The following is a 14,313-nucleotide window of genomic DNA, read 5'->3' on the forward strand; positions in this document are numbered from 1 at the left end:
TTTAATAATTAATAATCGATAATGTTATTATTTATAATTAAGTTTATAATTAAGTTTGAGGAGCTTTATTAGTGAAAAATACAGATCGGTGCAGACAAACATCAACTTGACTTTGAGTTTTCCTCAGACCAAATAGCCAGTAACGCAGTTGTCCGTTTTCATCGCGCCACAACAATTTATTTTTAAACACATGACAATTCTCATAGTTTTATGGAAAAGATCGCTATATTCCAAAGAAAGTAAGTCGATTCATGGAATCTCAACATGACGATTCCCACAGTTTTATTGAATGGTGGCCCCAGCTGGCCTCTACATGTCCATGGAATCTCGATTGCCGACCATAGAATCACGGAGAATCTTGATCACTTGGTTAAACAAAACCAAGCCCCCTGGATTCTAGGCCCCTAACGTTGCAAGATTCAATTTCCTCCCAAAGAGACGACTTTAAGAGCTACAATAATGCTTGTAATAAAGGCAGTGTCTCGCAAATAATTGCAGCAGTTGCTGCGCGTACGTACCCCATGATGGAACTTAACACCTGAACATGGGCCTTGCTGCGCCTAGGAATCTTTTAGGTCCTTTTTATTATCGTTTAGATGCATATGATTTCCCTCCCCTAAAAATGCTGGAAGGAATTTCCAAACTGTGCATTTGAAAACCCGCTACTTTTGATGAGGTACGCACAAATAGAGTTGTACTAAAAATAGGTGGGATCCCGTTATGTCCCAGTTCTAGTTCACAAGGGATTTGCTATATCAAAAATTAGCGACAAAAAAAACTAAGATTAAAATTTGGCTTGATCCTGCCTGCTAGACACCCTATGCTAAAAATAGCACAGTACACTATTCAAAAGAGTGGTACATTTGGCGGTTATATTGCAGTGTTTTGTTCTTGTTTTGCATTCGGTTAGTTCAGGATCCTTTCAAAATGTATTTAAACGAACTTGATTTAGCTGTAAGGGTATAAAAACTTATGTGTCTGCTCTATGCTTTAAATGTATCCGGCTCGCATTTAGAACGTGAATGTGAACATTAGATGACGGTGAAAGATTCAAACGAAAATGTGGAACCGGTATTCAGGTCCGTAAACTGCAAGGTTTTAAAAAAAAATCAAATTCTACATGCACTACGTGTTTGGGGTGTCTGGACATTGTCCAGTGCTCTTTTTTGTCCGTCCTGACCCGACAACAAGAAATGGAAAAATGAGAAGAAAGGTGAAAAGAAAAAGAGAGAGGACAAAGAGAAGGAAAAGCTAATTTGAGAGAGGATTTTTTTTTGAAGGAAAGAAATTCCATTAACATGGCAAAGACGCCTGGTTACAAGGTTCAGCAATTAGTTGTATACAAGGATCAGGCACAGCGTGAAGCAAAACGCTAGATGACTCACTTTCCTTAGCGTACTGCGCAATGCCGTGCACAAGGCTATTACCGTCCCATTTCACCCAGCTAGTGTTGAAATTGTTGAAGCCGCGCAGCAGGCCCCCGATCTCCCTGGTGATGAAACAGACAGGGGATCTGTCAGTCTCGCCCGAACACAGAGAGTTCACGAGAGTTTTGCAGTCCGTTTCCAAGTGGATACTGGTTAATCTGTCACAGCACAGGGATGTAATTCCCTGGACGCACGCCGCTACTTCCGCCTCCAGGGCCGAGGAGCAGGGCAGGAGGCGGCCCCACGCCGACGCGACGACCGCACCGTCGCATCACGGAGAACAGCTCCCCACCACGCATCACCAGACTGTTCCAGGAAGCAGCCATCGCAGTTGAGTTTCAGCCAGCCGCTTGGCGTCGGGGACCAATTACAGGGCCTGCAAGTGGGAGCGTCCGGAGTGGCGAGAGCTGCCGCGGGAGCACGCGTGGCCTCCAAAGGGAGCTTTGAGATGCCGGCTTCGCCAAAGCACCCGAGAAGAGCCGCATCATCACCCTTAATATTCTCCATTGCCAGCGAATAGCTTCAGATGAAGCGAGCTGAATCTTCCACAGTTGCCGTTTCCCGATCCGAAGACGATGTCATTACGGAGGAACCACGCACGCCACAAGAGGAATAAGAGGCGCTGGCGAGTGACAACATCGGCTGAGTCCAGGATGACAAGCACCCAATCAGTCCCAACCTGGCGAAGCTTGTCTTCAGGAGGTAGCTTCCAGTCATCCCTCATACGATGGCGGAGAGCAAGGGCCTTCGGGCAGGCCATGACAGCATGATTAGAAGATTCCACTTTGGTTCCACAAAGGGAGCAGAGGGGGTTCACTTTCTTCAGACGCCGGCTGCGCAGCTCTTGGACACCCAGCGAGTTGGTGGCCAGTTTCCAAGCGAAGATTCTGATTTTGGGAGGGACATTTGCCTTCCAGATCACATTCCAGAGCTTACGATGGCCAGCCGGATCAGAGCTTGAGCTGCCGGACATGTCTTCAGAATATTCACCCGTGGCCAAACGATAGGCCGACCTGACACTGAAATTCCCAAGCTTCTCTGGGTACCATGACAGGACATCGTCACTGCCGTCCGCCGGGATTTTAATTTGCAGGATGGCTTCAGCATCATGAGGGTAGAATATCTGCCTAATCAGCGGTTCGTTCCAATTATTGGAATTCGGAGAAACAAGATCTGCAACTTTCCGAAGCCTGGTATTGCAGGCTTTCCCAGTAATACAGAGATCCCCCCTAGGCAGCCAATTATGTCTCCAAATATCCACAGACTTCCCATTGCCAATGCGCCACACGTAGCTTTTTTTTAGTAACTCTAGGCCATGCATTATACCCTGCCAAACCTGTGAAGGGGATTTAATGAAGGCTGTATCGAGGAGGTTACCGTGGGGAAAATATCTTGCCTTGATCACAAGAGCGCAGAAACTATCCGGCTTGTCTAGGAGGCGCCAAGCTTGCTTTGCAAGTAAGGCCTGGTTGAAGAGGAACATATCCTTGAAGCCCATACCGCCCTTCATCTTCGGTCTGAAGAGTTTGTCCCAGCCAGACCAATGGATCTTACGTTTGTTTTCTTCGTCTCCCCACCGGAAGTTCCTTGTCAAATGTTCCAAATCCTCATAGTTATTCTTAGGGAATTTGAACCCACTCATCGCATAGGAAGCATAGGAAGGGAGGGCTTGGAGGACCGATTTAATAAGAACCTCCTTCCCTCTAGCCAAAAGGTATTTCTCAAACCAGTCATCTAATCTCTTGGCGGTCTTCTCTTTAATAGACATGAATTTTCCGTTCTTCATAGCACCATCCGGGACGGGGAGCCCCGGACTTGACTAACTCCCAGGGTCGTAGCGACAATCGCACTGTTCTGCTGCGAGACATTTCTCCCAAAGAGGATGGAGCATTTGGCCGGGCTTAGCAGCTGGCCGGTGCATCTCTCATAGGTGGTCAGAATGCGTTTGATCACTTGCATTTAAGAGAGGAATTTGGGGGATGTGATTGGATGATGAGGGTGGACATGGAAAGGACACATGTCCATTGCTTTCCCAAATGAACAAAAAAATACATTTTGGGACAAAATTTGGGGATCCCATTTGCTCCAACCATTCCTACCAATAGCAGGACATCGGTTGGTTTGGTTTGGACGGAAAGGGCGTCCAGTTTGGTTTAGGTTTGGACTGTCAACTTCCACTGGTTCCAATTTGGATTTTACACCGTTGTCGTCAGGCTGTGGCGAAGGTATTTACGTGCCGGCCCGGAACAGAACATGGAAGACGCGACACTGCGACAGAGTATTCGCAAGAAAGGAGAGAAGCTTCTTTTAAGATAAGACGGCGACACCCATGTCGACAGGGTATAGCACTCGCATCACGTCAAAAGAGCGGAAAAAAGTTAAGCGTCGGAACGTTTTATCCCTAGAGACAAGGGTGATCACGGCTGCGTCAGCACTAGCACGGAGATTTTCCATTGTCTACTGTAGACTCGATCGATCTTGGCACACGTAGTATTAGGCACCATGGATCGGACCAATCACGAAATTTAGGTTGTCATCATGTAGTAATGCGATCAGGGATAACACACAAATTTAATTAGGTCAGCGTACAATCATTTAATAAATTGCAAGATCGCGGGATGACTCCAAAAGCTGAATGGAAAGATCTGAAGATCGACCATGACGACGGTTCTGTGAACTACCTTGACCTTGATCGGCATGACAACGCCAAGTGCTCCTGCACGTCCATCCAGTCTAATTCTAATTACCATAGTAGTATGTATGTATATTAACAATTCATAACTTTCATAGAAAAGCACTGAAATGCAATAATAACAATATTAGTAATCTAGCAATTAGCACATACGTTATGTTCTCGTGTCTCCGAAGCACAGCGAAACGCAAGGTGTTCGCTGGTCCTATATTTCGAGCACGAGGCATCTGATTAGTACTCAGCATGGATGCTAATATTCTATCAACCCCAACGATTTAGCTTAAAAGAAATTGAGAACCTTGTTTGCCAAACAAAAACTTGGTTGAAACAGGAACACACTGAATAGCAAGTTTAACACACATATTTAACCATTCCCAAATTAGTTATAGCGAAAGCAGAAGTAGCAGCGTTCGTTTCTTCGGTCCATTTTAATCCTGAACCTTCATCGGGGTTCTTAGTCTTCGGGTTAATATTCCGCTGACGACCGAGTACGCCGTGGTCAGACAAAAGTGGCCAATTTGAAGTTTTCAACCTTCTTTTTAATTTTTAAAGCCGTTATGGAGAATTCTGCGTATGGACAGACAGAAAAAATAATATCCAGGGAGCTGTGAATAACCGAGGATGATCAGATTCGGTTCAGAATTGAGGCCATCATGTTGACCGATCAAACCAATAGGGAAATTAATCTCATTCATCATCTCATCTCTCGGCCTGATTACCAAACTCGTCTGGGAATAGAAATTCCACCAACAATAAAACAAAAGCTTTAAGAAACAAGAAAAAACAACCAAAATCAAAAATAACTTTTTGGGAGGATGATCAGATTCGGTTCAGTATTTAGGCCATCATGTCAGCCAATCAAACCAATAGGGAAATTAATCTCATTCATCATCTCATCTCCCACAAACTAACTACTACTACTACAAAGAAAATTCGGTGAAAACACAAGTTTAGAACATGTAAACATGCATCAGATCTCCAAGGTGAAAAAGGGTGTGACATCACAGAGATGCCTCAGACGCAAATTACCCATAAACTCGTGTCTCCTCATCTGCATCGACTAACAGAAGTCATGAAAGAAAATAAGAATAAAAAAAGAAAAAAGAACTAGCTTTCCACTACCCAAAACTTTTTTTAGAAAAATGGAATGTGGGGATTGATCAGATAGAGCTAATACATGATATTGGCCATCATACCGGTCCATCAAAAAATAATTTCATCCTCATCTCGCCCAGGAGAATCAATACTACGAATGAAAAGAGGTAAAGGGAACAGAATCAACACTAATCGGCACTTAGAATAAGAAGGAAAAGAGGGAAGGGAAACAGATCTAATGGAGGGAAGGGTGCATCAGATCTCCAAGGTGAAAAGGGTGTGACATCACAGAGACGCCTCAGACGCAAATTACCCATAAAACTCGTGTCTCCTCATCTGCACCAACGACGCTCCTCCGGAAAACAGAATCAAGAACGGGAACTATCGAAAAACTCCACAAAGAAAACGTAAACATACAAAACAAAAACGGCGATAAAATCGAAGAAGAGAGATGAACTGCGGAAGTAGGAGATTTGAGAGGGCGAGCAGTCCCCGTGATATTTATTGAGAAAAGGAGGCGGCGGAGGGGTGGTGCGGCGCAGCCTAGGGTTTTCTTAGGGTTATGCCGGGCGGCGGCCATATCTGACGCCCTGCAGAGCAACCTACTGGTTAACCACGGACGGCCCAGATTTGCGCGCGAGGTGGGCCGTCATGGACGTAATAAAAGCCCAGCAGGGATCTTGTATTCTCGTGTTGTTTACATGGAGCAACGTGGATGGAAAAGAACATCCCGTCGCTCGTCTAAAAAAACAAAAGAAAAACCAAATCCCCTCGCCGGGCCGGAAGAACGATCAGCAACTCGTGAGAACACATGGAACAACCTGGGGACGTTCTAAAAAAAAAAACTGGGGACTGATTGGACTGATTAATTACCATGTAATAATCACAATATCCCGAAGAAAAACTGTCGGGGTAATGACCCCGGATAGGGTCATGACGAGATTCAACTGACGGATTGGCAGAGCCTGGACCGGCATATGAAAATAAGCCAGCACTTATAAGTCGACATACAAAAGGTATGTCGGCATCACTACTTTATCTTGTGTGTGCAGGTCGGGCGGAAGCTGTCCTCCGGTCAAAAGTAAAGCCGTATCCCTTCAATCACGTAAAAGCAAATGTCGCACATGTCGCCATCCGGACGGGAGCACAGTGACGCGCCATAGAAATACGATGACCAAGTCGGAGCATAGCTACAGTGCGCGGCGCGTCACTGTACTTAAGTACAAGGCTGCACTATCCCCTCCCGGACAATCCAAAGGGGACCACGGGCAGTACCCGACGGGCCCGAGAACGTGGCTACAGGGGCGATCTGCCCCACCTAGCATGGAGACACCTATGGCACTATAAATAGAGGCCCAAGCCCTCCATAGAGAGGGGTTCCTGGATTGATCTCTTTGCTAGTTCTACTTCTTCTTCCTCAAAACACAGCTCAAGTAACACCATTGTAGTCCTTGTACAACTCAAGGCAGGAGTAGGAGCTTTACCATCTAGAGGGCTCCGGACCTGGATAAATCATCGTGTGTTCTTTTGTTTCGTGCGTAGTTTACACTGCGCCATCCCTCCTCCATATCCTCTTTCTTCCATCCGTCCCAACTTAATCCATCCTATGCCATCTGCCGTAACACCAGCACGACAAAAACATGTAACCAACATATTTTAAAAAGAACAATCAAGAACTTTCTTTTTTGAAACATTGGGTTCCCCACCGATTTCCGGTAGAGAAACCGCCAAATGTCAGTCTACATATATACATCACCAGTTCAAAGCAAAAGAACAAAAAAACATATATACATGCCATCACAATCCAGAACATACAACAAGCTCAAAAACGCAACGGGTAAAACTGAATAGTAGATCATGATATATCTAAAAGACACGACCATAAATTTCTTAACTCCTCATAGCATTATGTCAGTCTACAAATACCAAATGATGCTTCGACAGATTCAGTCATACATTCATTTGTAATCGGAGACGAGGAATACTTCATAGATGCGTCGGGGATCAACAGACCAATGAGCATGTACAGTGCAAAGCGTTGATTGGAGGCGAGGGAGAGAGAGGGTTCTACCACGTCACCAGGCACTTTGTCTAGAAATGTGTACTTCAGTGGTGAAAGGAGATGTACAAGTGCATAGATTGTCCAACCATTTTCTTAACGACGGTAGAAGCAATTGTTGTGTCCCATGCATGGCCTCTCCTTTGTTAGCAAGTCTTAAAATGGCAGTAATGTGTTTCCTCTAATTGAAGAAAGGTTGAAGAAATCTCTAGTAGATTTGGAGAAATTCTATGAGCTTTCATGGCGACAAAAACATCTTCCTTTCTCTTCTTTATACATGTGCAGAAGCAGTCCAATGAGTATTCGTTGCACCGCATAATGTACAGCCTAGAACCAGCTAATTTCCATCGGACATGTCTACATTGTTATATCTTTTGTACGATGAGTTGTTGCTACTAAGTTTTAAAAAAAAATACCCACGCTTCAATTTGAGAGAAAACGATCGAGAGTGAGATAATCTAATGGGAGATCAACCGGCGGTGGCGGAGGTTGGGCTATTCGAGTCCAGTACCCGAGGAGGAAGAAGAACTAGATGCTCGGGTTAGGCAACCAAACATGAAACTGGACCGACCTATTCACTAAGGCAAAAATAAAATAAAAAACCACGCACGAGTCGCTGGCTTATAGTGGCTACCCCTGGATCATTAATCTCTCAAACGGGACCACACGTCAGGTCTCGTGCAGGGCTGGGTCTGTGGTTACATTCTTCGGAAAAAAAAAGTTATGTGGTGACATGGCAGCTCCAAAATCAGCGAGTGTGACAACCAGAGTCATGAGGCAAGCACCACTGTGACATGGCGTCGATGACCCACCATGAAGCTCGTGTTGTCTCCATTAGCTACGACCTGCTTTGGGCTATGGCTAGTAATGGGCGCGGCAAGTAAACCATGCGGCTTTTACGACTTATTCTCCTCCCTCTCAGGCCGCCGCGAGTTAGAGGGGAACTTAGCTCACTGTCCAACTTGTCATTTGCTTTCACGTGGGGACTTCATTTGAACAAGTCCAACACCGGCGGGCACGCTTTTTTTAGAAAACATCTGGCTTTAGTGATTCTAATGAAAACCAACAACAACTTTTTTTTTGAAGCATGAGACTCTTGATCATGTGGGGACTTCATTTGAACAAGTGATCGAAACAGAAACGAAAACCAACAGCAAAAACTCCTAATGAAATTAAAAGTTACATCAAGATTTTTTGAAGCGTGAAACTCTTGATCTGTCATCCGTATCTTGAAAATTATCCATGTCTCCGATGATGAAATTGCAGAAGATCAGAGCGGCACAAGTTGGACTAACCTCATATGTTTTGAATAGCCGCATGTGTCGCTCACCGCAACCGATGAGTACCTAATATCGTTGAACGCACTGTGGCAGGGACACACCCCTTACAAGTCAGGTTGTCGAAACGCTGATTCGTCGCCAAATCGACTAGAAAGAAACCAAAATAACGACGAAACAATCCGCGAGATCCACTACCTCCATGAAGTACATCGTGTTGACTATGTTAAGAAGAGGATGGAGCTTGGAGACCATTATTCCATACACCGTCGTCTGCTCCACCAAAATGCGAGGACAAAACTCACAAAATAGATAGACAATTTACGGCCGAACTTAATCTATGATTCCTCTCATGACCGGATGCCAAATCAGCGGTAGAAGACGAGGAACCGGACGAAAAACACTGATTCGAAAGGCCCCGGCGGCTAGGTTCCGCCAGCTCTCCCCGAGATCCGGTGTCCCGTAGCTTGGGAGCATAGGTATTAGACCGCATAGTAGCTTTTGTGGCTTCTGAACCAAAAGTTAAGTCACATTTAAACCTATGCCTGACCGGTGGCTTTCTCAGAGCAACTGAGTTCGATCGACGATATCTTGCTCTCTCAGAAAACAATTGTGCAAACTGTTTGGTACAAGTAGCGGCTGTTTTTTGGGTTACTTTGTGTAACTACTTGTAGTTTCATCCTTTTGTTTCTTCGAAAACTTTCAACTTTACAAGCGTAGATTTCTTCCAATTGGTGCAAGCTGCGTAATGGCATGCCTCAGCTTCACATTGTTTTAGGGCCCCTGCTACCTAAGCGAAAAATATCATACTGCGGCATAAGTCAATGCTATAAGGCCAAACTACTTATCATAGCAGAACTATGTTCTACAATAACAGACATTGGGTAACGATAACTGCAGCACAAGGGGATATGTATGATAATGCAGGAACAATTTTTCAATCCAACATGATATCCCCACGAAACTTGATTGACTGGTAAATGATGTACACGAGACCGAATCAAGTCCAGCAAGAGCTACAGTTTAGAATAGTTCAGAACACATCAGACAAGCCACTGAGATTGTTCCTTACTGGCCACCTGGTGTGGTGTTGATGATGTCGGAATCGCCTGAAATTTAAGGAAAATCAATAAAACATTAACAAAAACCCAGTTGTACATGATCAGGTAAGACTATGGATATGGAGGTGGAAAGCTACCAGGGTCAATGATACTCAGACAGCAGACACGGAAGTATTTACCACAGGCAGTCCCCAAATCGACATTATCTGGAAATAAGATAAGCATATAGCAGGTTACTTTTGAAATAATCCAATGGAGAAATAACGCACGTTGCTGATTGCTTGAGTGGGCACAGCCTCTGTCTGTCAGCTAAAATATTACTCCCTCTGTTCCATAATTTTTGTCTCAAATTTGCTCAAAAATGGATGTATCTATTCCTAAAAAGTGTCTAGATACATGTAATATTTCGACAAGAATTATGGAATGGAGGAATAGGTTTTTACTTCTAATCACAACAAAAACTTCCATGTAAATGAGCAACATAGGAGGACAATGCTATTGACAGGATTGCAAAACCAGGTCATGTTTTTCTAGTGATAGTGGAAGAATTAAGTATAATCCCAGTACTTTCATTACAGAATAAGGACTGATCTTAAAATAATTATGAACTCTTAAGGACTGCCGACTTACTTCCGTGGTAGTGGTGGACAGTGACCTTCGCCAACATAGCATAATACTCGATCTCAGATTTCCGAAGGGGAGGACAGTTGTTAGCAATGATCACTAGCTTTGCTGTAATTGAAAGAGCAAACTTATTACTTGAAATAAGACAGCGAACGATGAAATGAAAAGAAGACAATGCTGCTCGGGCAATAAGAAACACCACTGTTAACTACTGCCTCTGTTTCAAAATATAAGACGTTTTGGTAGGCCAAAATAGCCCACCCAATTGCCTTATATATTGAAACAGAGGCAGTACAACATTAGAAGCTTCATAATCTTCATAATATAACTGACAGCAATCTTCAAACATGCAGAAACCTACTCTAGCCTATAGGCCTATGAAACAGAGGCAGTACAAACCCATTCTCCCTGATCTCAGAAAAGTTTGTTAAATTATAAATAAAAAACCGCCACATCTTGGGTACATCACCAGCCATAATGTATAATAATCCTACTCTAGCCTATAGGCCTATAGAACTTGCGATCTAAGAATAAACCATTCCTGCTAATAAACAGTGATATAAAGACAGCTTTATATAGCAATACATCGGGAGAATTATTGTGGCGTTGACTAGGAGGATCAGAATCATGGCTTGGTTTTCTCCAAAGAGAAATTATAGCGCTCAGTATGCTCATTGTCGATCATCTGGGGAAAGGATCATCATATCCTCCAAACAAATTAATCTTTGGTCAAGTCACAGGATATCCTCTTCACAGCTACTAAACAATAGCCAGACACAAGGTTTACATGCAGAATGCAGAGAATTACTTTGGCACATTGAGTCATACACACTAGAAACATGATTAGATCCATTGGCAATCAGTTTCTAGAGCCTACCAACATTATGAACACTCGTTGACGATGAACAGAAAATTACAGTTAACAAACAACCAAGAAACAGCAAACAATGACTCGATCCACATTGGACTCATGCTGAACATGGAACAAAGTTACACACCAAATAAATCGAGCACAATAGCCAGATAATAAAGAAAACAGAAGTATGTACAACGACTGGGAGGATCAGAGTCCTGGCTTGGTTTTCTCCAAAGAGAAAATTATAGCGCTCAGCATGTTCATTGTCGATCATCTGGGGAAAGGATCATCATATCCTCCAAACAAGTAGTACAACAAGAAATTAAGAGCGAGGACGACAAAATAATCTCAACACCATGAAGATAACAAAGGTAGCTGCACTACATAACACTACAGCCAATTGTAGGTAAAGAAATGAGGATTATACAGATAAATGTAGAGATCGAGTTTTGGCCAAGAGAAGTATTGTCTATCAGTGGAAAGAACACCGGCAATGTTATACGCACAAAAACATAAATCTACAGAACGTTAAAAATTGATAATACAGCAACATAACAGTGGCACGACACCAATTCTTATAACATCCACAAAGCAATATACTTTTTTTTGTATACTAACAGAATATCAGAAACTAATTGGAATTCAACAGAAAAATATGCTAACACGCATACCAATCTTATAATGGCACTATTGAATTGTTAGATTACAAATATTAAAAGCATCAATGCCCTGATAAAACTAGGTAAATGTAAACTAGGTGTGACTACATGTACACCATCATCAGCTACTGGACAACAGGAGTGAGCCCATACCAGTACAACGCCAACAGCGAAGCTGATCACTATGGCATCGACTCATACACAGCGGCAATGAGATCCGTTGGTAATCAGTTTTTGCGATGCACAAGAACACAATAAAACATCCATTCATGCGAGAACAAAGCTCATGACAGTAAATGATTCGCAACTTAAACTACAATCTAAATTATCAATCTTACAATGACACTATCGAATGTTAGATAAGATATAATAACAGCATAAAAGCCCTGATAAAGCTAGGTAAATGTAAAATCAGTGTGCCTACATGTACACCACCATCAGCTACTGGACCAGAGGAGTAAGCCAGACCAGTACAACACCAACAGTGACGCTAAACACTATGGCATCGACTCATACACAGCGGCAATGAGATCCGTTGGTAATCAGTTTTTGCGATGCACAAGACCACACTAAACATCCGCTCTTGCAACACCAATGTTCACACCAACAGTAAGGAATTAATGACTTAAACTTACCAATCTTATAATGACACTACTGAAATGTTAGATAACTCATATTAACAGCATTAAAGCCCTGAAAAATCTAAGCAAATGTAAACTATGTGTGACTACATGTACACCACATCAGCTACTGGACCAGAGGAGTAAGCCCAGACCAGTAGAACGCCGAAAGTGAAGCTTATCACTATGGCATCGACTCATACACAAAGGCAATGAGATCCGTTGGTAATCAGTTTTTGCGATGCGCAAGAGCACACTTCAACATCCAGTCATGGGACACCAAAGATCAAACCAACATTGAAGGATTGCTAACTTACACTACAACCCAAATACCATATTCATAAACTAAGCCACCAAAACTGAATCATCGAGCAGTACATAGCAAGGAGGGCATACAAGACGTCGTATACTCAGCAAGATAAAACTAGGCAAGGCTATTCTCGAAAGAGAAACCGGGCAAGGAGGGTTAGGTTCTTACACTTGGAGTTCCTGAGGGTCCTGAGGACGGTCTTGTAGCCGAGCGTGTACTTGCCGCTCTTCATAACAAGCTGCAGCTTGTTGTTGATGTTGTCCCCGGACTTCTTCTGCGCCACCACAACGAGAACACCAGGAATTAGCAGAATGAAGAGAAAACATCGCGAGCGATCAGAAAAAGGAATCCAAGTGAAATGCGGGATCTGGAAATATCACATAAGAGCACCGCAGCAGATCAACAAAAGCATGGGGGCAGGGATCTTTACCGCCTTCTTCGTGGAGGCCACCATGGTTGCGCCCCGAGGAGAAGTAGCGGCGACGAGGCCTTCAAGAGCGGTCGACGGCGGCGGCGGTTTCTGCTCGGGGATGTCTGCGAGATGGAGGAGTCGGCGGCGCTAGGGTTTGGGATTATATAGACTCTGGGAGGCAAGGGTTTTTGCCCAACGTGGGCTTTACTTTTCTCGGCCACTCTCTTTGAACATGGGTCCGTCTGGGCCTCTTTGACCAAAGTTAAACGAACATTGGCCCTTTCTGGATTTTGTTTTCTTCCTTTGGGAACCTTGGGCCCAGGCCAAGTTTCAGCCGCATTGCTTGACATCTTTCATCCCGTCAACAACGCCTAAAAAAACTTGACATCTTCTAAGCACAAGCAAACGTTGAGCTGTAAAACTTTAACTTTATCCTATGTCGCCGTGCAAATCTCAAAATGTGATATGTGTAACTTGTTATCCTGCGCCCAGCTAGTCTCCGTCCTTGAGCCAGAGGCGGTGCAGGTTCTTGCATGCGTCAAGAGCCTACAGAATTGGTTGCCGGCAAACCAAGGCGTAATTGAGGCCATGGTGGTGCTCACATCGACCGTGCCGGAAAACTTATGCTTGTTTATTGATCCAGAGTGTCTGTATGGTGAAACCGCTGAAGGTGGACGAGATTGGGCCACAAAAGTGGTTGAAGGAAAACTTAAGTACCTGGAGGCTGTTCATGGACCCAAGGAAATCTAGTATGCCACCGAAGAGGCCACAACCGATAAAACGGAGGCTTTGCAGCTTCTGCACTGATGAGGCGACGTGGGAGGACGGAATCCACCCTCTGGATGACATGTTGAGCACATTGCTATCGAGGGTGAGGTATCTGAGGCAGGTGAAAAAGTCTGGGGGAATGGATTTTTTTTATCTGGCTTTATTGATTCAATAAAGAGAGTACAAATTATTGACTAAACTGAAATAAAAAACTACAACAAAGATCCCTAATGAAACTATAAGTTACATCAAGATTTTTCGAAGTAAAAATCTCTAGATCTCTTATCCCCATCTTGAAATCTCTTCATGTCTCCTGTGATAAAACTGCAGAAGACCAAACATGCGCAAGCTGAACTAACCTTGTAGGTTTTGAATAACCGCATGAATCGCTCACTGCAACCGATGAGAACCTATTATCGTTGAACGCACTTTGGTTGGGGACACATCCCTTGC

At 43.8% G+C, this 14,313-nt stretch overlaps 1 protein-coding gene and 7 non-coding genes across 8 annotated transcripts; all 8 read right to left on the reverse strand.

The window, feature by feature from the left end:
- Positions 1-4,738: 4,738 nt before the first annotated feature.
- Positions 4,739-4,824, reverse strand: LOC112271197. The gene has a single exon (XR_002964191.1). It is a non-coding gene; the product is annotated as a small nucleolar RNA Z102/R77 (small nucleolar RNA).
- A 108-nt stretch (positions 4,825-4,932) lies between these two features.
- On the reverse strand, positions 4,933-5,018 carry LOC112271198. The gene has a single exon (XR_002964192.1). It is a non-coding gene; the product is annotated as a small nucleolar RNA Z102/R77 (small nucleolar RNA).
- A 63-nt stretch (positions 5,019-5,081) lies between these two features.
- LOC112271195 lies at positions 5,082-5,179 on the reverse strand. Its single transcript, XR_002964189.1, has one exon. It is a non-coding gene; the product is annotated as a small nucleolar RNA Z101 (small nucleolar RNA).
- A 94-nt stretch (positions 5,180-5,273) lies between these two features.
- On the reverse strand, positions 5,274-5,352 carry LOC112271199. Its single transcript, XR_002964193.1, has one exon. It is a non-coding gene; the product is annotated as a small nucleolar RNA Z102/R77 (small nucleolar RNA).
- Positions 5,353-5,461: 109 nt separating this feature from the next.
- LOC112271194 lies at positions 5,462-5,559 on the reverse strand. Its single transcript, XR_002964188.1, has one exon. It is a non-coding gene; the product is annotated as a small nucleolar RNA Z101 (small nucleolar RNA).
- A 3,821-nt stretch (positions 5,560-9,380) lies between these two features.
- LOC100822633 (60S ribosomal protein L30) lies at positions 9,381-13,272 on the reverse strand. Its single transcript, XM_003566995.3, has 5 exons — positions 13,111-13,272; positions 12,849-12,954; positions 10,242-10,343; positions 9,749-9,817; positions 9,381-9,659 (listed from the first exon to the last, which is right to left on the reverse strand). Exons 1-5 carry the CDS (start codon positions 13,132-13,134, stop codon positions 9,619-9,621), a joined length of 342 nt encoding a protein of 113 aa, XP_003567043.1. The 5' UTR covers positions 13,135-13,272; the 3' UTR covers positions 9,381-9,618.
- LOC112271245 lies at positions 10,850-10,945 on the reverse strand. Its single transcript, XR_002964237.1, has one exon. It is a non-coding gene; the product is annotated as a small nucleolar RNA Z103 (small nucleolar RNA).
- Positions 11,294-11,390, reverse strand: LOC112271246. Its single transcript, XR_002964238.1, has one exon. It is a non-coding gene; the product is annotated as a small nucleolar RNA Z103 (small nucleolar RNA).
- Positions 13,273-14,313: the final 1,041 nt, after the last annotated feature.

The sequence above is a fragment of the Brachypodium distachyon genome, chromosome 2, assembly GCF_000005505.3.
Source record: "Brachypodium distachyon strain Bd21 chromosome 2, Brachypodium_distachyon_v3.0, whole genome shotgun sequence".
Lineage (NCBI taxonomy): Eukaryota > Viridiplantae > Streptophyta > Magnoliopsida > Poales > Poaceae > Brachypodium > Brachypodium distachyon.